This window comes from Brassica napus, assembly GCF_020379485.1.
Source record: "Brassica napus cultivar Da-Ae chromosome A1 unlocalized genomic scaffold, Da-Ae chrA01_Random_36, whole genome shotgun sequence".
Classification (NCBI taxonomy): domain Eukaryota; kingdom Viridiplantae; phylum Streptophyta; class Magnoliopsida; order Brassicales; family Brassicaceae; genus Brassica; species Brassica napus.
Genome location: NW_026013921.1, coordinates 270 through 25,229, shown reverse-complemented (window position 1 = coordinate 25,229; position 24,960 = coordinate 270). Strand labels below are relative to the sequence as shown.

The 24,960-nt window shown below is 38.3% G+C and overlaps 3 protein-coding genes, 1 non-coding gene and 1 pseudogene across 6 annotated transcripts; 1 reads left to right on the top strand and 4 right to left on the bottom strand.

Annotated features, from left to right (window-relative positions):
• Positions 1-800: 800 nt before the first annotated feature.
• Positions 801-6,301, bottom strand: LOC111202428 (protein transport protein Sec24-like At3g07100). 2 transcript variants are annotated; one of them, XM_022695296.2, is made up of 14 exons: positions 6,092-6,301; positions 4,895-6,003; positions 4,667-4,805; positions 3,972-4,162; positions 3,687-3,794; positions 3,397-3,600; positions 3,045-3,276; positions 2,762-2,911; positions 2,521-2,677; positions 2,295-2,422; positions 1,893-2,215; positions 1,628-1,816; positions 1,272-1,517; positions 801-1,182 (listed from the first exon to the last, which is right to left on the bottom strand). In XM_022695296.2, the coding sequence occupies exons 2-13, from the start codon at positions 5,822-5,824 to the stop codon at positions 1,284-1,286; spliced, it is 2,985 nt and encodes a 994-aa protein (XP_022551017.2). In that variant the 5' UTR covers positions 5,825-6,003; positions 6,092-6,301; the 3' UTR covers positions 801-1,182; positions 1,272-1,283. The 2 variants fall into 2 exon arrangements, with proteins under 2 accessions (XP_022551017.2, XP_022551018.2); XM_022695297.2 differs by having other exon boundaries at positions 4,895-6,000; positions 6,092-6,287.
• Positions 6,302-7,170: 869 nt separating this feature from the next.
• Positions 7,171-7,252, bottom strand: TRNAS-UGA. The gene has a single exon. It is a non-coding gene; the product is annotated as a tRNA-Ser (tRNA).
• Positions 7,253-7,455: 203 nt separating this feature from the next.
• LOC125593917 lies at positions 7,456-8,817 on the top strand. 2 transcript variants are annotated; one of them, XM_048770271.1, is made up of 2 exons: positions 7,456-7,607; positions 7,729-8,817. In XM_048770271.1, the coding sequence occupies exon 2, from the start codon at positions 7,754-7,756 to the stop codon at positions 8,789-8,791; it is 1,038 nt and encodes a 345-aa protein (XP_048626228.1). In that variant the 5' UTR covers positions 7,456-7,607; positions 7,729-7,753; the 3' UTR covers positions 8,792-8,817. The 2 variants fall into 2 exon arrangements, with proteins under 2 accessions (XP_048626228.1, XP_048626229.1); XM_048770272.1 differs by having other exon boundaries at positions 7,461-7,607; positions 7,725-8,817.
• Positions 8,818-8,819: 2 nt separating this feature from the next.
• On the bottom strand, positions 8,820-11,766 carry LOC125593916 (purple acid phosphatase 15-like). Its single transcript, XM_048770270.1, has 6 exons — positions 11,322-11,766; positions 10,982-11,173; positions 9,992-10,540; positions 9,720-9,910; positions 9,209-9,487; positions 8,820-9,125 (listed from the first exon to the last, which is right to left on the bottom strand). Exons 1-6 carry the CDS (start codon positions 11,608-11,610, stop codon positions 9,000-9,002), a joined length of 1,626 nt encoding a protein of 541 aa, XP_048626227.1. The 5' UTR covers positions 11,611-11,766; the 3' UTR covers positions 8,820-8,999.
• A 1,118-nt stretch (positions 11,767-12,884) lies between these two features.
• LOC111202427 lies at positions 12,885-24,556 on the bottom strand (annotated as a pseudogene).
• Between the last annotated feature and the right edge of the window lie 404 nt (positions 24,557-24,960).

The window sequence follows — 24,960 nt, the reverse complement described above, 5'->3', positions numbered from 1 at the left end:
ATGAATTCTATATCAAATCAAGTGTTATTCAATCTTACAAATTTACTAAGGAGGTGTTATTGGTTTATATATTTTTATTGATTTAGAAATCCATATAGTATTTATAAATCCAAGTAAAATATACAAATTTTCAAATTTTCTCAGATTAGTATTTACAAATCCGGAGGTTTTCCTTTGGATTTGGGCCTTTGTATTTTTCACAAAGAAATCCATGCAAATCCATTCAAATATATTATGAAATCAAATCTATTAGTAAATCCGTATGATTGAATAACACTTGATTTGAATTAGAATTTATGAATCATTAAACGAATAACACTTGATTTGAATTAGAATTTATGAATTATTAAACGAATAACACATGATTTCAATACATATTTTAAAATCATAGAACCAATAACACTAGATTTAGTTTGGATTTACAAATCCATCAAAATACACCAACCAATAACCCCCACTAATATATTTGATTTTATAATGGATTTGAATGAATTTGTTTGGATTTTTTAATTAAAAATACAAAGACTCAAATTCGAAAGAAAACCTCCGGATTTGCATATTTTAATTGGATTTATAAATACTATATGGATTTCTAAATCAATCAAAATATATAAATCAATAACAAGCGCTACCTAGATTTCTAAATCAATCAAAATAAATAAACTAATAACACCTCCTTATAAATTGTTATGAATTTTCTTGGTCACTGAACATCTTAACTCCCTTTAATCTATTACCCACATTCGTCCAGATTATATTCATGTGGTCTCCATTTTAGTGGAGTCAAAGTAATTTAATTCTTGTCAATATCCCTGGTTAATAGATTCATGAATTGTAAACTCCCTCCACCAAAATAAATCTGATTACAAATGCACAAGAAAATTTGAAAAAAAATGTAACAAAGGAATAATAAAAACGACTAATCTACCATTATGGTTAAGCAGATAAAAGCCTGGACATTGAGCGAAAAAAAAAAAGATTATATAGGGAAACAAATGAAGAAAAATCAAACTGGTGCTTCTTTATTTTCCAAAACAACAGATTAGGCCCAACGAAGCAGACCGCAATGATCCCGCATTCTTTAAACCCTGTGACACCTTAGACGGCTTAAGAAGAAGATTTTGAGCTCTGGAGTTTCTTTAATGGTTACAGAGAGGCGCAATCTTGGCACTCCCAAGTTCTCTGAAAAAACAAAACAAAACTGCTTCGTAAAGTGCGTTGAACATGTGATTGTTATGACATGGAATAACATGGAATAAATGTTTGCTTACCATTGTGAACTATTACGCATTTTGTTGGACTTGGCGGTGAAGTTGCAGCATCCAATCAACATAACCAGTCGAACCGCCCATCTGGTCATCGATGAGATTTCTGAGGAGAAGGAAGCCTTCTCGGGGTTGTTCTCCTTGCCTCACTAGCAAACACATGGGATGGTATGACGGATCATTCTCCCTCACTTTCTTTATCAGCCTCATTAGCTTCTTCGACATCCCATTCTCTTGCTCTTGCAGTGTAACCTAAGATCCACCACAAAGAAAGACTGAGGAATTAGTATGGAAGCATATAGATCATTATAAGATGTAACGCTGGTTAATAAATTCATATGTATGTGGATGAAAGAGCATACCCTTGAGAGCTCTGCTGCAAAGTCAGCCCCAAGAAGACATTTAGCAATGTCAGGTGAAAGCATCCGACCAAACCACAACACCAATCGAAACCCATCATCGTAAATGTAAAGGCCTCTAGAATCCAAACTCTCTGCAGCCAGAGGCAATCTCCTTAATACGTCCTTAAGGTCATCATGGTCTGCCGATGGCTGCAAACATGTCAAATTCATTAATGATTTTAAGAAGTTTCTGAAAAGATGTACATAGAGATAGAGAAGCACAAACCTTTAAGAGCCACTCGTCAACACGGAATAAACTGGGATATAACAGCTTCAATAGCTTTTTGACAGGCAGGGCCATCATGGTGAAGCCTGCCGCAGAGCGCTCGTCGAGTGAAGCATCAGCTGGTCCACCATGAAGAGGAGTGGACTTACAAATGGCCAATCCGTACAATGGCAAGAACTTCAGAGACTCTGGGTATATTAATCTAGACCCCAACCGATGCTGCACCGAGTGAAGATTACGATATTCTCTGAGAGCTTTAACAATCTTTTGCTGTATAGCATTCCGTGCATCATCCAATTTTGCGGACAAAGTTTTCTCAATTGCTGCAGAATTAAAAAGGTCCCATTAAATAGAATCCAAAGTAACTACGATGCTACTGGGAAAGACTTGAATGTATCTTACCTAATCTAGCATATACAGAGACAATGGAGCCAGTGTCTGCTTGTCTATACATCTCTCCGAGATCTGTAACCACTGGTGCAATAGCTGTGTGTACCCTTATACGCCTCTCTCCGCAAGAAGCAGTATATCTTAGTTCTGTTAAGGATTACTAAAACCACATGATGTGTTGTACCAGCTGAAAATCTAAACTCAAGTATGTTTTAAATATACACTATTCAAAGGATACAGTAAAGCGACTTGGAAATACACAGTCGGGGTTGTTAGCAATGTCTCTTCCAGAGCTAGCTGCACTGCATATGCTTTGTCACAGTCAACAGCAGGAAGAGCAAGCAGGTCGGCAGACCTTAGCATGAAGTTCCCATGGTAGGACGAGCAACGAATTCCTGTATAGCATACCAACGAATTTAGCATATCTTGAGTGACATAACAGGCAGCACAAATGAATAGTGTATCATAAACTCTTAAACCTTTTCCACATCTTATTCGCAAAACTGATTCCCAGGCAGTTTCCCTTGTAAGGTCTCTAGCCAGCTCGTGTCTTAACTTATCTCCATGGATGGATGATTGGAAGCCTGGATAGTAGTACACCTGTCCACCAGTGTATTTTGCCAGCGTCCCTACACAAACCAATGCATTTTAATACATAAATTTCGCACTTAAAACAGCAATACTGAACGGCAGGAGAAGCCACCACTAACTGACTCAAAACTCCTAAAATAAAAAACAGTGACAATCACAACGTTCACGTACCTAAGGAGGCAATGTCAGTGTACTTATCACTGAATGCATAAACATTAATTGCAATCTGGAACTTGGTACAATCGGCAGCCATTTGCTTATAGAAGGCGTCTTCAGCTACCCTTAAAGCATATTCTTTGTCAGTTCCATAGACACGAGGATCATCTCCGCGCAGCTTTAACCGCCCAGCACCAAGAGAAGGTAACGAGTTCTGGAAAATTAGCAACTTGCCACCAAGTTGGTTCTGAAATGAGAAAGAGAAAACAGAGTGAACTACAAACTGATAGAAATTTTCAGACGAGGTTCCATATAGGACACTGACATAAACTGTATTTTCATTTCAAATGGCAGCATAGTAACTAACCATAACCATAAACGCTGCTTTGACGGCTGGACCAAAAGCCGATTCCACATTGACATTATCTTGAAACATAAGAGGCAGACCGTCTAAAAAGGCTTCCACCACATTTCTAGATTCAGATAGATTGACAAGGAGATCATCCGGCAATGGGATAAATATATCATCCAGATCAGAAACCACCATCATTTGTGGTTGGCTCAGAGATGACTGCATTGCCAAGGTCCAAAAATAATACATGATAAATGCTAAAGTATTTCAGAACAAAAATTCATGCGTATTTACAATTCTCTTACCTTCAGGTTGTAAAAATGCAAAGTGCTGTCATAAGTAATAAATCCAATTTGAGTTCTGGGATAACCAGGCAAGTTATCAAGACAAGACTTAATCGTTTGAGCAGCAACCTGCCAAAGGAGATAAAAGTCAGTGTAAAATAAAAATTTGAGGACAGCTTGCATCTAAAAAAGAGACTCTAATCTAGTCTAGATCCAATGATACGTAGTGTGTTTAGATAAAAGCACATGGATTGGTCATTACAAAGTAATTCTAATGCACAACAAGTTAGAATCCAACATGCTTACCTCAAGCATCCCACTTTTAGTAGCCGAAAATGAAACATCAATGAGGAAGAAGTATGTTGGTGGCATCGGAGGCCGAACCATGTACTCTGTTGGAGCTATGAAATCAACACTGCCTTGGGTCAGCTCAGGCCGTTGATCCATGTCCATTCTTCGGCCAGTAGCATCCAAATGTGAAAAGTATTCACCAGGCACTGAACAATAAGTTTGACCCATAACTATGAATATTCATCTGATAAACATATATGCCTAAGAGGACTGAGCATAGAGCCATCGCTCAAATAATTTTATGGAAAGTAAAAGGACATTCCAACGACTAGGCAAAAGTTCGTATCAGGTGCACAGATAATTTAACAAAGATGACATTTCACCACCAAATAAAAAACCATACACAACACCAAAAACTGTTCCTTGTAGCTTTCACCAAATCAATTTATTATAATTCTACTAAGATCCCTAATAGATAGCCCTTCCCTCATTAAGTTCACATCAGATTCACAGGTATAACGACAAAGATGACATTCCACCAAAAAAAGAACAAACGTACGCAACACCAAACACAGTTCCTAGTATAATTTCACTGAAGTCCCTAATAGACATTAGACAACCCTTCCCATCAAGGAAAACCAGAGAAAACAGCAATGACGTTCTATAGCACTTTGGTCAACAAACAAATCCTGAAGATTTGGAAAAATTACCATCATTAAGCATAGAACAAATGTTGCACCGCCACTTTCTTCCAGAATCTGTAAAAGTCACATAAGGATTCATATAGGTACGGCATCTTCTGCAACGGATGATGCCACTTGAGCCAAAATCAACAAGTGGTACTTCCTCCTGAACAGATAAAAACGACAAGTTGCAATACATGAAAAAGTTATATGTGGCTCTAATGTAGCACGTTAATTAGCTAGACGAATACTTACCCCTTCAGGAGCCTCAGCAAGTGGACAAACCACAGCTCCTAGAGGTAAATGCCACCTCGACGCCAGAGACTGGGAACTTGGTATAGCACTAGTTGTCAGCCGTAGATATCTCGAATGACAATTCATAGGGTACATTTCAGCAAATGAATTTGGCTCCACGTCACCATCCAATGGTCTTGGGAATGAGGAAGGATCAAGTCCTGGCTCAAGCGATCCCGGAATATTCGAAAGGGATAGCGAATTGAAATCTTCAGCCAAGCCTTGGACGTTGCTGGTAGGAGGTGCATAGCTCGGATGCAGGTTCTGCTGTCCTGGGTGCTGACCAAAACCTCCTGTCTGAGGAGGATATGTAGGCCGAGGTCCCTGAGATAATGACATTGGAGGAGCCTGGTTGCTGGGATAACCAGGAAAAGATGGCTGTGGACCACCACCAACGCCAGGAGGCACCGGTTGTTGAAAACCAGGACCAGGAGGAGAAGCATACCCTCCAGGTCCCATTGGTTGCTGTGGGCGGAGAGACATGGGAGGCGATAAGTGACCTGCAAGAGTTTGAGTAGCTGGTGGACCACTAAGAGGAGGGTTTTGACTACCCGGGAACGGAGGAGGAGGAGCTGGAAAACGTTGAAAAGAGCCACCACCACCACCACCACCACCACCAGGAGGGCCTCCGTAAGCTGGCGGAGGAGGTCTACTCCCTGGAATCTGAGAAACAAAAGGAGACTGCCCAGGCCTCATCACACCCACAGGTGGAGGAGCCATAGGAGGACCAGAGGGGGTAAAAGGCCTTGTAGGTTGGGAAGAAGGTGGTCTAAACCCAACAGTCTGTGCTCCACCTGGCGGCGGAGCAGATGCAAACGGAGAGGAGGATGACGAAGGAGGAGGAGGAGGCCTAGCTGGAAAACTCGGATAGCCTTGATTCTCAGTACCCATTATTGCTTACACAACTTAAAACCTGAAACTACTATCAAAGTTGGAAGCTTTGGACTAGAACCAGATCAATTAACAAACCCTAGATTCCTTCATAACCTCTGGAATAAACTTAATCTAGTTCTAAACGTATAAGAGAAGCTCCCTCTACGTTGTTGATTTCCCCTTACCGGAAAGATCTGCTGGATCAATAAAAATTGAGTATCAGCTCAAATTAATTTTTTTTTTTTATCAATTTGATATAAGGTTTGAATTGAGAGAGAAGACTACCTCAAGTGAGAGAGCGAGAATCTGCGCAGCACGAAAACTTATTCTACGGCAGTGATCGGCTTTCAGATCGTGTGACCCTAATAAGAAGATTCGAGGTGTAGTAGTTGGAGAATCATGCGCGGTGAAGGAGAGACGACGGTGTGATATTATATGGGCCAACACTTTGGGCTTACCGGTTTTATCGATAATGTAATTATCCCAAAAATAATAATGGACAAATTGTCAATAATATAGAAAGAGAAAAATGGTACTAGAAAGAGAAAATTAGAAAAATGACATTTATTAAAGGATTTTTATCTCAAAAATAACATTAGAAAGAGAAAATTATAAAAATGACATTCATTAAAAGATAAAATATCTTTAATACCCTTAGTTTAAATTAAATAAACAAACAAAAATAAATAAAAACAAATAAAATAAAAATAAAATAAAAATGAAAAAAAGAAATTTTTTTATAGTTTCAGATTATATGTTTTCAGATTCGAAATTTTTTTTTGAAAATTTTTTTATGAAATTTTTTTTTTCGAAATTTTTTTTTATTTTCTTTTTAAAATTTTTATTTTAAATTTTTTAGTATTTATTTTTAGTTTTATAAAATTTTAAACCGTAATTCCAAAACCCTACCCTTTAACTCTAAACCTTAAGGTTTTGATTAATTAACCCAAGAGGTATAAATATATATTTACCTCTTTAATGAAACTTATTTTTGTGACTTTGAGAAGTTTGGGAACAAAAACTTGGTGTTTGGTGCTATCCTATTCTTTTTTTTTTCAATAATAATTGTAAAACACTGTAAATTTTCAGAGTATTAAAAAAAAAATTGTTAGAGAGTATTAACTTTGGGCTTAACGGTTTTGCAGTGTCTTTATACAACAGTCTTATTGGACTGAGATCAGTGAGCGTTGGGTTACGGTGATCAAGGATAATACAACAATCTTATTGGGCTGAGATCAGTGAGCGTTGGGTTACGGTGATCAAAGATAATGAGGCTTACCGGTGGAGATTAATTATATAATGCAAATGGGTAATTTTCTCATTTTCATTGTTGGTTTTATGTTTCAATAAAAATTTAAAAATAACGTCAACAGCAGGGTTCGAACCTGCGCGGGCGAAGCCCAACAGATTTCAAGTCTGTCTCCTTAACCACTCGGACATATTGACTTCTTGTTTGTTTCATCTCCATAGAATGTCTTAAACAAGTTGATAACTCACAGTGATCATCATTATAAATAAAATAAGTGATTAATATTTTTTGGACTAACAAACACTATGGAAGCATCCTTAATTTAGATCATTTCTTCACCTTAAGACTCGTTCTTCTTTGCTCTTTTTCTCCATTTTAAAACACTTTCACCCACATAAAATTTGTTTTAATTTAAGGAGGTAAGAACAATAAAAACCAGTCTATATGATAAAAGTTAAAAGTCAATCCAACAAAAACACAATTACCAAAATTTAAGATATTTTCAGTATAAGCAAAAACGATGTTCAACACACTCTAAATTCGATGCAAGAGGTAACATGTCTATTATACTTTTTTTTTTTGAACAACACATGTCTATTATACTCATTTGTAAATAATTCGTTTTTTACTACTTCATTAACCGTAATTTATCGGCTTCCGATGATGGAGAAAGGTGGCGGGAGAAGGCGTGGAGTTAAATGTCGGCTTTAAAGAAACGTAGCAACTCGTTAGCCGGATTATCTCTAGACGCTGTTCTTGGCGGCGAGATCGTTATACCACCACCACCATCATCTCCACCGTCGCCACCGCCTTTGCCGCAAAAATCTCTTGCACCTCACCAAACATCAACAACAACAACGACCCAAACGCTTTTCGACATCATACGCGACGAATACATCAAGGAAGGCCAAAAAGATCGGACCACGTGGCAGATTTTCCGCGAGAAGCTCCGTCTCAAACGAACCGGTTCCGCTTGGACCACGTCTCTCCATATCCCCGCCTCGGATATCCTTATCCCCAATCCCAAACACCCCCGGCCAAACGCTACTATTCCCATGTCGGATCCACCCGGACGCGGGGCGTTCACGCGCGGACCCTCGATGCGGGTCGGGTCGGGTAAAAGCCACGACGATTATTCCGCTGACGTCAGCATCCCTGGAGACGGACCGCCGAACAGGAGCTTCAAGCCTCAGTTTTCACGGCACGATTCCGTCAGAGATCACGGAGACGAAGACAAGATCCTCCGCCACCCGGTCGTCAAGTTCGTCGACGAGAGGCAGATGTCGGCGAGGGAAGCCGTCGCGGCGCAGGAGGCGGCGGAGGCGGAAGCCGCGGCGGCGTCAAGCGACGACGAGGAAGAGGAGGAGGAAGACGACAGCGAGGAGGGAGAAGCGGCGGAGAAAGCAGATGCGGCGCCGAAGCAGACGATGTCGCTGATGGATCTTCTGGAAGAGACGGATAGGCAGATGGGGTTAACGGGAGCGAGCTACGCCATGGACGACGAAGAGGAAGAGTACGAAGAAGACGAGGAAGAGGAGGAGGAAGAAGATGGCGGCGGAGGTGGAGGAGGAGAAGGAGAGGTGAACTGCTGCGTTTGTCAGGTGAACATCAAAGGCGCGACGTTTACGCCGTGCGGTCACACGTTTTGTAAGCTCTGTTCTAAAGAGCTTAGTGCTCAGAAAGGTCATTGTCCTGTTTGCAGCAGCTTCGTCCTCGAGTTCCTTGAGATCTTCTAGTAATAACAACTTTTTTTGAAACTTTATTTTCCCTCCTTTTTTTAATATAAATATTGAATTTTTTAGTATTAAATAAAATACTTGTTACAATCAACAGTGTAAACACACAAACAAACAAACAAAAAATCGCTCACTGGATGAGGCTGTAAGCCAAATCATTTATTAGAACATTTCCGTTTAAACTTCAAGCTTAGCAATGGTTAATCAATCAGGTTGTGACATTGTAAGGGGGACATAGATCAGGTTGTCTCACGATGTAAATCTGATCTCCAACTTGACTGTTTGTGTCTTGATTCCTGTGCCATGTCCATAGTGCCCATGTGGCGTTCTTCATCTGCATTTAATCAGATTAAATTTGAGTCTAATCCTAATGTGGTTCAAGCGTTTAGGAGTTAGTTAAAAACTTAAAACCGTTACCTCTAGGATTCCATGGCCAAAGCTGCTTTCTCTCAAGGCGCTATAAGGAGGTTGCTGGTCCCAACAGAACGCACCAGTCGTGGTGGAGTTGGAAGGGCAAAATTGCCCACCCAGGGCTGCGTCCGGTGTGGATAATGGGTCAGGACATTTACCGGGTTCATCGGTGTGCTCTATGGCCATCTTTTCACGGTTACCTCCATCACCAATCACTATGTGAACTGGACCACATGGGTCTAGTTGGTAGTTGTATACTCTGTTAGACCGTTCATAAGCATGAACCTTGAAACATGTTTTCACAAAGAAAAAATGTCAGTTATATATACCAAATCAAAAGATGGAGAAATTAATGAGGCTTGAAACGATTACTAAACATATATTTTTAATCATTTGGGGTCATAAAATATTATATATATATCAACCACTAATATTTTAGAAACTATATGCTAATGTTCATTTTGCTATGTCCATAACCTGCTCTGGAAAAAAGAAAAGGTTGTGTTTCTTTTCTTACATGTCCGTTGAAGACAATGTCGGTACCGTAAGAGTAAAGCAACTCCTCCATAGCTACTTTCATACATTCAGCTTCTTTGTAATGCGCTGTGTAAGTGCTGTACCATGGTGGATGCCAAGTAACTACTAACCACGGAGTTACCGACCTATTGAATTTAGCAAGATCCCTCTTTAGCCACTCGTATTGTTCCCCTGCAAAAAACCGAACAAGAACCTTAGTAAAAACGCACACAAACATGTAAACATAGAGGTCAGAGTCTAAGAATATCAAACCTGATCTATCAAAGTCGATGTATGCACCAAGCATAACAAAGTGAATCCCACCAGCGTTAAAAGAATAATAAAACTTCGAAGTCGAGCCACTTTCTATATAAGGGAAAGCGAATCTTGAGCTATAAGCTTCAAATGTTTTGTTCCCAGCTTGCAACTCAAGCTCATGGTTTCCTTCAACCACCATTAGAGGAACTGTAGAAGTCAGATTCTCCATAAACCTACCCCAATAATCCCAACGCGGCTGATACGTCTCGTGTATAGGCGTATTTGAGAAATTGCAAGAATAACAATCCGAGCTAGTCCCGTTCGTTAGATACAAGTTTGCGTAGCTCACGTCACCGACCAATAAAACAAGATCCGGAGAGTTCTGAACCAAGTGGCTAATTGTAGCTGTTGTGTTATAAGTGAGACCAGTATCACCCACAATTGCTATTCGGCTGGGGTAACTCGTGGGGCTAGAAGCAGGCATTGTCTTGAAATGGTGTATCTTACTCATACCATGTGAAGGATCACCACATCGATAGTAATAGACAGTACTTGGTTGCAGCCCTGCGTTTCAAAAACCAAATCATTATCAAGAGTCGATTTAATAACTTGTTTAGTATGGTCGAATCTGAGCATAGCCGGATAAATAATTCTATTTGAAAAAAATATATATATTATATTTGGCCTTCAAATTTTATATAGGTGGTATGACCTCCAATTGTCAACTTTTTGATTAAAATAAAGTTAAAAATGACTCATTAATCTTTTATCTGTACTTTTATGTAACCTTTAAAACAATAATTTGAAAAGCTAGAACATTCTGACTTCTTACAAAATATTTTGCAAACTAAAGCGTTACATGTTCATTTGGTTTTGCTTTACAACTAGCAAAAGCAGTTGTTTTAATTCTAGTAAGGGTTGTCATTTCATTTAAAATATACACACAGTATGCAACACATGGGGTGGTCTATATATATAAGCTAAAATCATGAAAGGTAAAAGAACCTGTAATGCGAACATGGTGTATGATTCCAGAAGTATAGTTAAGGAGGCCCTCAAAAGGGTAAAGTTGATTATAAACAAGTGAAGATCCTGTGGCTGTATGAATCAGTGAATCCCCCAAAGTACCGAACTGGACGATACTGGCGATACTTGTCGGATCTAATGGCGTCACGTTCATACCGATTTGGAACTCACCTTTCAGACACAACAAGAGTTTCATTAGTGAAATACAAACTTGTAGTAAAAGAATCTTATCTTTTGTTTAACAGAGCCACAAGACCTAACTTTATATACAAGTAACTGAAAAAAAGTAAAAGAGTTGGTGATAAAATGAAAAATGAACCTGTGATCCAAGAGACCCATATGGAATCGTAATTGGAGGAAAGAGCTAGAGAAATCTGCTCCGGCTGGAAGCCGGTGACGTAGCGTTGGACACGTGGATCGGTGTCAGGCAAATCAACTGCTTTTCCCCGGAGAGAGGTGTCTAGTGTAATCGTCACCGGAGTGAACGGACCGTCCAACGTGGAGGGGATGGTAGCGTCAGAGAAGGTTGCCGGAGAAAGAAAGCAGAAGAAGAGCAGAAGAAGTTGAAGTCCGAGGAAGGTGGTGATAGAACCGTCGCTAAACGACATCGTTTCCACGGGGGTTGTGGCGGAGCTTTTCACTGTGGTGGAGCGGCTTTCTTTATGTTGCCGTTGGGATGTTTTGTGAGAAATAAAGGTTCAGAGTGCCCGTTTAAATAGTGATTACCGTTTAAGCAAATTATCATTTAACACGCAACAATCATATGAGACCGAAATTTATTCCAACATATTAATATTGAGATTTTTTTTTTGGAGATTTGTATTATAGATTATCTATAACTGTGGTACTTAACTAGTTTTACAGTGACGTTCTGTTTATATGAATTACCCTTTTCCAATTTTCTCTGGTGGAGAATCTAACCATAATGTTTTGTGTTTTTCTGCTTTGTATTTTATTCCTTGGATACTTTAATAGGTTTGGTCTGCGACGACTGTGAGTATAATTACGTCACCAATGACCCAAAAGCAGTATGTCAAATGCGTCACAAAAGTCAGTGTCATGCTTTCCTTATAAAAAAGTACAAAAATGTTGACTTCTCCATCTATGATTTTGGTATTGTGTAGAACGTTCACACACGGTAGTAAACCAAATTCTATACATTCCAGTCTGAGCCATTTGACTTTATATTTAATGGATTAGAAATCATTTAAGTCAGTTTCCACTCGCGTCAATTATTCATCCAATGCCCATCCTTTAATTTTGTACCATATAGTAGCATGTTTACAGAGGATTCTCTCGACATAATATGTAGTTGTCACATAGCTCAGTTTGTAAAATAACTATTATCTTGTAGATACGATCCAATCTGTTGAGTAATTATATGGTCTCACGTCTGGGCATGGATTTCCGGTTTATTCAGTTTAGGTCGGGTTATTCGATTTTCAGTTTATTAGTGTTAATCAAAAAGTTACCAAACTGAACCGATTTTTTTTTTTTGGTAGCATGATATGAACTCTATTTCAATCCTTGTAACTTTTATTTGATAATTTGGATTTTCTGAGATTTGAACCGTAGATTATCAGTGTAGAATTGGTGCAGAGGAAAGGTTTCTCAAAAGCTAAGGTTAGTCACTAAATGCTCTAGGCTGAGGATTTTCAAAATAAACTGAGGCTTTCAATTCAGATGGCAAAATTGACATGGATTCTAGTGTTTATATGATTGTATTGTTTTCTCTTGCAGGAAAGAAAGCAGGTGGGCTTAAGCAATTGTTATCAAGATTGGCAGCGAAGATCAGAGGGAGACCAGTCGAATCACCATCATCATAAGAATCACATGCAGTTTGATCTTCGCTTTGTCTTCCCGCAACATATGTACACAACAATACTACAAAAGTCTGACTTGCAACATGTACTGAATCTACAAAAGTCTTAAAATGCTTCAAATTTTACAAATAGGCTCTCATTCATTTTCTACTACTACTACACTCGTTAACTCATAAAACTAATAAAGAAAAACACATTTATATAGACTGATAGCATTCAACTAAACGCTTGGTTAAACATCATACGTGTCTGAAGGTAGAGACAAACGGGAACAACGAGAAGAGCGCAACAGGAAGAAATATAAGCATTCCCATTCCTGCATCATACAGTCTTGCCAGGGAACGTACTGATTCCCACATCCCAATCCGCTTAATGGTTGGCTTCCAAGCACACGCAATCTACAACAAGAGATAGTACATTGTTAAACTGAACTCCCAGAGATTGGAAACTAAAGGTAACAAGGTGAGAAAGAAGGAAACTTACAGAAAGGACTCCCCATCCCGTTGGTAAAAAGGCCAATACACAAGCAAATATGTCTGTCACTGACAACTCTGTCAGCACAACCGCTACGATTATACCAGCTAGAGACACCAATAAGGCAAGGCCCTGTATAAATCTACGCACAAGACGGAAACTGACAGAAATCTTCTGAATGAAGGCAAAGACCTGTTTCAATGTACATCCGAATGTTAGATATATCAGAATCATGTAATGCAATATGCTCAAAGAGAATTAAGTTTATTAGAAAATGAATAAACCAACCTTGAAAATAACTAAAATCACCGCAAATGCAGCCCATGACCAACCATACACCTGCACATGTATAAGTACTATATTATTAAGCAGCTGCCTTCACAGCAAAGATCATAAAGAAACATAACAAAATCACAAATGAGTATTGCTACTTTTCAACTAGTACAAGAAATGGTGTTTCTTGCATGGTAAGTTATACTCTACAACTAAAAGTTACAAATGCATTGGAAGATAAACAAGACTAGGAAAATTCATACAAATCCTATCTAATCCCACCAGCCAGGTCAGGTCATACTACACACATTCAACACATCATCAAACCCAAATTCACTGTAACCTTTATATCCTATGATATGCTAAAGTGTAGGCAAAGGGAAACGCTGTACCGCAAACGATGTATCTGATCCATGCACGTTCAGTTTGTAGACAACACCATACTGGAAGATAAAGAATCGTAGACTTAATATGGTCTCCACCAGCCTCCCACTCAAGGTCCCAATGTGAGACTGTTGATAAGATATTAGTTTCCCGGATTTAACAGGAGTTACAAAATCTGGAAATGGAGAGTTCTTACCAGTTCATCTTCCCACCATGCTTCCCAGCTTTCAGCTCCTTCCACACCAATCCCACCACCTCTGTGAAAGAGCCACTTTGTCCATTCTTTGAAGTCTTCCACCACTCTGAAAGGAGAAAACAAATCTTGCTCAATGAAGGAACATGTTGCTCAACAACACAACACTAAACCAGACACGCACTACTTACTTTTGCCTCTCGAACCCAGAAAGGTTGAACAGGTAAGGAGCAAAGAGCCAAGAGAAAGCCAAGAAACAGCTGCTAACAGTCAGGAGAATGTACGAAACAGAACCAGCCTCATCATTTCCACAAGCAAGGTAGACAACCAGTAAGAGTATAACCTCCATCCTTGAGAAAAAAAACATACCATTGAAATGTATAGACAGACATAAGACACAAAGAGTATAAGAGGAGAGATACATACCCTTTAACAAAATGACTTCTGGAATAAAGACGGTAGTTCTCAGAAAATTTGATATGCTTGACTACAAACCCTCTTCCAGTGGTTTTGTACTGTTGACAAACACTAGCACCACCGTGGAGAAGTGTCCGTCCAAAATAATGGGCTCTTGTGCCAATAGAAAATGTGAAGAAGACAGTACATAGCTGAAACTGCATAGCTGTGAAACTTACAATGGCCTACAAAATGAAAGATTGTTAAATAAACAAGTTCTACTTTCAAACAAAACACACAAAAGTAAAATAGTTCATTTTCACCAAATGATATGTCATCAGTGATCACTGGTTCAAAACACATGCTTCACTGTTCTGTAGATGAATGAGCAAATTCAGAACAGATGTCAGTCTCCAAGGAGATTCTAGTCAAATACCTGGAGAAAACCCTGTTCCAAAATAAAGCCTAGAATCATTGGCACAGCAGTGAAGACACCAATCTGAAACAGAAACTGAGCACTGAGGGCGGCGCTAAGTGCAGTATTGTTCACGAGAATAGCTCTTTCTCGAATAGTAGCTCCAACTCTAGAAAACGCCTATCCAATTTCAAACACAAGTAGGGGATTAGAGACCTTCACCCAGCATCTTAACCAGAATAGGTAACCATGCTTACCAGGTATGCCTTCCCATACAAGAAAATATACAGAGTAAGCACCGTCAACTGCAAGAGACCATGTAAAATGTCTAATCATCAGTATTAAACTTCAGTAACAGCTCCAGTTACAAGAGGACGGACATACCATTGTACAGAAATAGAAGCCAACTGTTGTGAAGTAGAATGACATCATTCTAAAGAAATCAAGAAGCTGGCCAAGTCTGTATACATCTCTACTAAGAACCTGTTCACCATTACCACCAGCAACCTTCCCTTCAAACAGAGCTATTTGGTTGAGCCCCACATCTCTCCCCTTGCCCACCTATAAATAAAATTAGTACATATGTATATATATACGGTTCATTTTTTTTTTAATTGTAAAGAGTTTAAAGTGCAGACCTGAATATACTCATGATGAGTAATATTCCCTTGACGTAGAATTGAGTTAAAACCTGAAAAATCATAGCATCAAAATGGCTCCACATTAACTTTTTAACCATTTTTATATGTTCTTGTCAGTTAACGAATCGGTTTTTACCAGCAAAGATATCTTCACTAGCATTGATGACCCGAGAGGCCTTGCTAATACCACCACGAGTAATATGAAAAACTCTGTCAAAGACATCTGAATGACCATAATGCATGCGGATCCTAGAGTACACATAAGCACTCCATATGAGTTTAATTCAAGGAAAGGTAAACTTATTGGTGGTAGGTAGTAGCTTACTTCAAGGGTTTGGCTAATACTCGTTGGCCAAGAGTTACAAAGCTAGTTTCTTGACTGGACATGAAAGAGGCCAAGGAGGAGACACTGCATCCATCATAACACAGTTATGTAACATGAAGTATATTAAAATAAGAAAAAAAAAGATATACGATTGTCTGGTGTTCACACCTTCCAGTAAATACATGTTCCCGAACTCCAAGAATGGTAGGTGGTCTAATACCATGGTCCCGATCGAATTCTTCCAAAATATTTCTCATCTTCAAGGCTTCTTCAAAGTAATTATCCTAACAAATAAAGGTTGAAGATGCATTTAGCTAGCAAGAAAAGAATGTAAAGCAGGCATGTAACCATGATAGAAGATTCAGGTGCATTCACAATGTGATGAGATGTCCAACTTCAAACTGTAACTCAATATACTCTTTACAAATCTTATGTTATATAAACTTCCAGAAAACTTAACTATAACAAAAGCATAGAAGATCTTGAAAGAAGGTACTTAAAACAAAAATGGATGCATACTAACTTGATTCATATCAATAGTCTGGACTGCATTTCCGCGAGTAAACACAATGGCATGGTTTAGATTCTCAGCTTTGCCTTGACCAAGTTTCGGGTCCCCAGGCAATCTTATGGAGTAAATTTCCTGCATAGCCAGAATAAAACCACTTATAGCATTTTTACATGTTTTGAACTTAAAGCATATTTACATCTTTTGAACATTAGGAAACAAGAACACTAGTTTTGTACTTCTGATATACTGTATTGGTGTTTTTACTAGTTTATAACTTATGTTTTGAGTCTTTTATCGAGTCAAAAGTTTTTCTAAATCACATACTTTGACTCGATGAAAGATTCAAAACATAGATTATAAACTAGTTAAAACACCGATATATCAACTTCACAGATGATCACGGTCTACCTTATCCTTTCCATCGATGTCGGCCTTCACAAGTTTTGAATAATATTCTTTATGAGATTTACCCTCTTTAAGAGTATCAACAACATCGATATAGGAAATGCGAAGGGCTTCATTTCTGACAAAAGAAATGAAACAGATCAGCTTTGTAATAACACAATGACAGGCAGAAGCTCTAGACTTTCAGGTATAGAAAACCAGAAAAAGGTGTCTAATTATTACCTTTGCATCAGCAGTGCAATGTCAGCAGCTTCAGGTTTTTGATCTTCTTTCTGTCTTCCATACATTTGGCATGTGACAACATATGTAAACTTTAGATCTGCTTGGGCCCTTGCTTCAGGAGATAACTCAAATCCTTCAGCATCCGTTGGGTCATTAACATAAAGTGTGGATTCCTCGTCTGTAACTGGTGATGAGATATCCCTTGAGAATAAAAGCTTGACCAAAAATGATATATGTCTATAGAAAGCACTTAGCCTGATCTTACCTTTTCCAGCTTTTCTTTCCAGATAAGACTGAAGCATGAGAGCTTTCCTATAATACATCATCCCTCGAACTGCAGATATAATATTGCCAGATAACACACATAAGCTATCAGATCTTGAAGTGAAACAGTTATCCCCAAGAAAGAAAAAAAATGCAGCGATTTGTTTTACCTACCTGTTCTAGCTAACGTTTGTCCACGGTACGAAGCCCAAAATCGAAGTTCAAGTATGTCTCTCTCATTATGTAGATCACCTTCTAACGCATTTTCATCTTTTCCTATTCGTGCGAGAGAAATTTTTCCACTCATCTGCAACATTATCAAATTTTAATGAAAACTAGTTTTTGATCTAATTTTTATTCAAACATCAAAAATATTTATTGAGAATATATTAGGCATCAATCTATGATGGTAATTACAAAATTTAAGGCAGAATCAACTTAACAGTAAGAAACATAAAAAAAGCTAGGCAAATGTCACACCTGGATATATTTTCTGAAGGTAAAACAAGATTGATATCCCATCCTCATTTCTCTTAGTGAGTTCAGCCATGCTATACAGCACAACCTCAGAACAATATGGAGTGAAGACACTGAAAAAAAAAGTTTAAAGGGAAGATATAGTAAGAGGTTATTTGGAAAAAATGATGGAAATGTGGAACATGAAATACCTGAAGGATAACATCTGGTGGACAGGCTTTGGTTGTGGCACATCCATGAAAAGAGAATTGGTGAAGAATTGAAGTCTGCGTCTGGCCTCAAGATTTCTAGGAACATGCGGCGCTGTAGAGTCTTTGATGGTAAGTAGAGAGTACAATCTTTTGACGAGAGCTTTCTGTAAACCACAAAGAAGTAAACGACTGAATCGGTGCAGTTATAGCCTTTGACAATGAATATTATCACTGTACCATTTCTGGATCTTTAGGCCAGTTCAACTTTGTAAACAGCCGACCTTCATTCGATGCTCGCGTTAACAAGTTCCACGTGTCATAGTGACCCCTGCACCAAGCAACATATTTTTGGAAGCAAAGAAAAGAAAAGCTTGATAGGATTGTTGCCAAATCATCGAGTTTGTATGTACCTTATATCAACAGCTAATATGTCAAGCCGCATAACATCGTAGAGATCTTGAAGTGCTTTGGTAACCGCTGCTGCATTCTCCGGTGTTTCATTTTCTTTCTGTCCAAGAAAAGAAAAATATGAAGATCAGTACTAATATAACAATGGAAAGTACAATATTTTGAAGATTAGTACTACTACTATAATAATAATAATTAAGAACCGGTTACACTTTCTGACAAAGACATAATAATAAGCATGGTAATGTGAATACCAGGACCCCTAAGAGTGCAGTCACTCTCGTGATAACAAGGGAGAGTTTCTTCAACGTAAAATCAAGATGTATAGTTCTCATAGTTATGCTGGTCCGGATGTCTCTGAAGATTCTGTCCACCCTACAAAATAATATTCACAATAAATATCATCACTTATCCAGCAAAGTCATCTTAGGGCTGACAAAACCCATTACCAAATCTTCCCTCGGCTTCCAGCGTTGTTATTAGGACACGTTCAAGGCTGTAATAGACTTCCTCAACAGCATACTTCATATAGACATCCTTTTCGATCCTCTTCACAATCTCCTCTTGTGACTTACTCTCAGCAGCAATCTCTGTGGCCAATAATATCTACAGTAGATAATATGAAACTAATGTCCACCTATAGAAGCAGATAGCCACACTAAAACATTGAGCTTTAATACAGAAGAGGGGAACAAAACTCACCTTGCTGGAAAGAAGAAAGAGAGGCCACTGAACCAGTCTACTTCCATAATTCTTGGGCATCAGGAGCAAGTCCATCTCACTAGGGAAATGGTTTCATATGAGAAAAATTGGTAACAATGATGAAACTATAAAGAAAGCTGAAGCTAAGAGAAATCATGAGACACAACAGCTTAGTTAAAGCACTTACAAATCAGTGATGTAGTCTTCCTCTCGTAGACATTTTATTATTTGGTTCCAAAATGGAGCAAAGTGAGCTGCCTCTACTCTGTTCTTCTTATCCACAACCTTTGAATTGATAAACACATGCAAATATGAGAAGAAGAAACTAACATAGTACTGCAAAAATGTAAAACAGAGAGGGAAGCAGCATCACTACCTCATGAGAAGGATCCCAAGACCTGCACATAATTTAGATTATAGTCGAAAGGTAATGAAGACGAGAAAAATGTTAATAATAGTTAACAAATATAAAGTGAGATGTGCAGGTAAAATGACAAAAAAATGGAAAGGAACATAACCGATTGGTTATAGGGACATGAAGAGCCCTCATAAAGGCCCCTGGAAACTTCTTAAATTGCTTGTGAATTTCTTCCAAAGATCTTATCTGTGAAAATGGCAACGCAACGTAAGGACCCTAACTTCTTAAAGACAGTGTATGAACATTTATAAAATATCTTGATTTTGACATTTCTAAGACAAAAGAAAAGTGTAACCACACTTACCTTTCCCAAACGATCTCTCACACCGAGAAAGAAACCCAAAAAAGCAGAAACAAGGGTGTAGAATATATGGATGTCTAACAGGTATATCTGCATTATATGAAAGATAAAGTTACAGTACAATGAAATAAAAATTAATCTGTGAAAACATTCATCCTAATAAATTTCACCAAAATTGGTAAAATATTTTTTTAATAACAAAATCAACCCAAAACTGAAGTGATTCTCTAGAAACAACTACTTCTTGATTCAGTGATTTCTTCCAGCAAAACAAGTGTCAACCCTTTATGTAAAAGACTATTGAACTTACAGAGGCAACAGGAGCCCATAAACTGGCAACAGTCAGAGCATTATAGTTTCCTGCATCCAGATAAAGAAATATCATAGAAAGAATGAAATATTTGAGATTATCATCAGTACATGTATCAGCAAGAAACCTATAATAGTAGAGCTAATAACATATCCTGAGGGACCTATTTCATACTTATAACTTCTTGACACAAAATCATGCCAGTAATAAGGAATATTACCATGTTTCACTATCATCCTTGTTGGACTAACGAGCGGCTCTATCTGCAAATTCACCAGCAAGAGAAATATTAGTAGTATTTTATGATGTAACATTTATATATGTCACATGTAACCACAATCTTTAGTACAACTATCAAACATATCGTTACAAATTATGCTTCCCGCCAAAAGAACCAACCTGAAGAAAGTACGCAAACGAGAACTTTGCAGACAGAACAACAAGCCAAAACAGCAAGTACCTGCGTCATACGAATGGGTTAGTAGTACATACCTAGACCAACATTTGAAGTCACCAGTATACAGATAACTAAAATAATTAAGGTGAAGAGACTACTTTATAAAATCAGATGTCTTTTCATACATGCCACGGCCAACATAGTGTCTCTCCTGAAAATACAATCAAGTAAGTAAGCATCAGAGATTATTACCAGATGATCCAAATATTAACCATGAACGAAAGAGAAACCTGGCGCCACATCCACTTAAAGAATCGAACCACAGTCCACCCATCACATTTATTAGCAATGTTGTGACAAGCTGGGATGCGCATCAGGACACCAAAAAAGAACTGAACACCACCGTAGATGGCTATGACAATCACATAAAGCGTGAACACGACTGAATCAGAATTTGGTTTGCTATCTTCTTGAAGTGCTCTCCTGCACACACAACCAACTATCACACAATGGAATGCAAAAAACTAACCCCCCAAAAAAAGTGAAAAGTGCCATAAGAAGTTTCACATACACATAGAGGAAAGATATGAAGACAGACGCAAGACCAAACCAAATGAGACGGAGAAACATGCGATAAACAGCCAGACGTCTTGTAGTAGAATAAGCACCATACATCATGAAGACATCCAGAACACCTATAACATTAATTAAGCATATGCTTTTGTCTTCACTCAAACATAATATTACTCAAAATTAAAATAAATTATTATGAGGTTTTAAGACTCACTCTTGGAAAACTTCATCACAACATAAGTCGGTCCCAGGCTGAGAATCTCACGCAAAGTCTTCCTGGAAGCAAGGCTTTTTTCATTGAACGCAACTATGGCCAGTGCCTGTAAAGAAGCCTGCTAAGAGTGTGGTACTAGCAGGAGAGCATTTTGTAGACATACAACAAACCTGAAACGTCATAGCGAGGAATATCCATAGCCGATGGAAGCTGTGGTAGAGATGCAAAAACGTTCGGTGCTCAACGAAGGAAGTCTTTCCTCGATGTTTTTCTCTACCGGGTTTAAGCTCGAACTACAATGACATCAGATGATGGTCATCTCACCGAAGAACAAAACCACAAGCACTACTACAATAACCTCTAACACAAACCTTTGCTCTAGGTCTAGGTTTTTGAAAAAAAGATGAACTGGTTCGCCACGGCCAACCAAGCTCGAAGGATTGAAGCGACCTAGAAAAATCAAACACGTTAGCCAACAGAGAAGGAAATTAATTAACTCAGCAGACAAAGATGTTAAAAATTTACCAAAAGTACTCATTGAAGTCATCATAGTTTCTCCAAGCTGAATGAGGTACTCGGCCATTGCCATTGTTAAAAGCTTCCTGCACGGACCAACATTTTATAATAGCCCATGTTATAGCATGACTATTAAATCAAACCAACACTGTCTTAAAATAAATATTCAAACATGATACAACAGGACATTTTTTACTAGAAAACCAACTACTATTTGATTATAATTACAAACTATACTGCAATGAAACATATATCACATCTTTAAGGAATACCAGAAAATGTAATAGCCCCTCTCAAATAACACAATAAAACAAAATTGCACACTGGTTACAAGTTCATTGAAACAAAGAGTTACATGCATTACCCAACTAAAATCAGTAGTAAATGACTATATATCCCAATCATTTTCCTAATCTAGCAAACATTGTCTTGCTACATTCCATGATGTATGTTCTCTATTAAAAAGCACCATTATGTGGGATCAAAGGAGACTCTCTAAAGGCGGTGAAAAGAAGACTTCAGAGAGCATACCGCTGATACAACTTCATACAGTGGAGAAATAACATGATCAAGGAATGATACATCATCCTCAGAGCCACAACTATCGACTGGTCTACAACTCTCAGCTGGACGAGCAACCTGCTGGCGTAAGATCTCATCCATTTCTCTTACCATCTACAAAACAAATATTCAGCATGAGCACATAATATCAAATGAACAACATATGTTAGTAAACTTACCATAGAACCAGTAGCAATTCAGAACATTAGGAGATTCTGCATACATATCAAAACTTACATGGTGGAATATGTAGCACAAACATTCCGGAAGGAACCGTATGTTGGCAGCTTCACCCCAAATCAGGAAATACAAAGAGAGGTATAGCAGTTTCTTTTCTCCACTTATAGCCTCTAAAACTGCATCTTACAAAAAAATCGGAGTGAGCATGCAAGAGTTTGTAGCAGGAAAGGACAAGGAAGATGAGATTATTTACTTTCTCCATGAAGGTTGAATGCACAGGTAATCACACCACTTAATGTAGTTGTCTAGGGACTTCAAAAACACATTACTCACTGCAGCATCATCAAGTTTCTGAGAAAGAGCATAAGAGAAAAAAAGTTACTCTCAATTCTAACTACACCGCAAATACAATAAAGAAAAAAGTTACTCATAATCTTAAAATGACTCACCGCAAAATCATGAATAATCTACTCTTCAAAAACTTCTGTGAAATTAATCATGTGAAAAATCAAACCTTTGGTACTTACATGTTCTGTTTCTCCAGGAATATTAAGGCGGGATTGCTCATTAGAAAGAAGAAGAATTATATGTTCACGCTGATTGGAGACGCTGTCTCTCTGAGGCCATAAGTAGAACATAAACACACAATATGTGAAAGATGATTTCCTAATAAAGAAAGCTTCTCAAATAGACAAACCTGAAACCAATATATAGTGAAGAAAATCAAGCATATCAGCATTCCTTGTTGCAGGAAGGGGAACTCAGCAGGCAATTTTGGCAGGCCTGGAAAATACTTCAACGCTGTAACTGCGGCTTGCACCTCACAGAAAGCCGTCGTGGCATTTGCCGTGACAGGAGCATCAAAGGAACAATGTTGTAGGCAACTGTGTCCTCATGACTCATTGCAGCATCTGAATCATTAGCATGCTTCAGCTGTAGTAGCACAAAGTTACTTTGATTATTATTAACTGAAATCTACAGAGCTACTTTCACCAATAGTGGACTGAGTAATGTAAACAACCTCTTCAAAGATCTCTTTTGAAACCTGCTCCAACACATGTTCCAGAACTTTAAGGTTGGCAAAGACTCTTTTCCTTTCTACTGTTTTCTGCTCTAGCCTGAAAGGCAATATCAACACAGAGTTTGGACAAGAACTAAGATAACCAGGGCGGATCTAGTCCAAGCCTAATGAAACATTGACTTTGGCCCCTCCAATTTTTTTTAAAAGATTTACATAAGCATAAGAAATGTTTGTAACTTCTAATTTCCCAAATCCGGCCCTGTGATCATGAACATAAATTGACAGAATATGTTATTTTATGGTTAGTATACATACTCGTCAGTGAAAGCGCCTGACTCACAGCGTGCTTTTCTTCCTCCTTTAACGTGTCAACATTGTTCTTTTCTCTGTACCGCTGGTAAAACCTTGCAGGCGGTTAATATCTTGACTTCTATTTATGGTCTCAACCTCTCTTTTTTCATCTCTTTGCTGAAATAAACCAAGGTCGAACAATGTACAGTATATGAGTATACAAAAACCATGAGACAACCAAAGAAGAAGAGAAGAGAGAATACCTTAATAACGGACATCAATCCGGTTCTAAATTGTAAAACACTTACGCTTCACTATTAGGGTCAAGTTTTGTCAAGCGAGTAGCATGCTCACATATGCAGCAAAAAAAAAAAAAGGAAATAGTCACAACTTTGCACAGAGAGGAAGAAGAAGAAAACAAGCAACAACTTACAGATCCTAGCTATGACGGGGTCATTAGCTTGGAGTTCATCAGCAGCTCTCAGAATATCATCTATGTCTCTGCCCTCACCAGGACAACCACCACCACCACCACCAGCTTCTCCTGTTCTATCCCTTCGTAACGCAGCATTAACTAGCCGCTCCCATAGAGCCTCCACTTGAGACATTTTAACCAGTGTTGTATCACTCATGGAAGACTTAGTGAAGAAGGTTGAAACTGAAAGCTAGCTCGCTCTGTCTTTATAATAAGTTTCAAAAAGTTTCTTTTAAGTGATAGTTAATAAAAAACCTTAACCCCACATAAAAAACTTTGCACAAACAAAACCATTCAACGAAGGAAGGAATCTTATGTTCTTAAAAAAAAAAACAAAAAGGAATCACGTTGGCAAGAAAAAAATAGCGAACCGGCTAAATCACATTTTCACTTAAATTTAAACCAATACGGTTTATTCCGGTTAATCTTTCCTTGTTTAATCTCAACCCGACCGACCGATGGGATGATAACTAGTAGATCCTCGTCAAGGCAAGACCAAAACCTGTAGTTTTCAAGAGCTTCTAATCAAGCTACCAGGAAGAAGTCGCAGTAGGTAATGTGATTCACTTACCTTTCTTCTGCCCACTACTGTTTCTT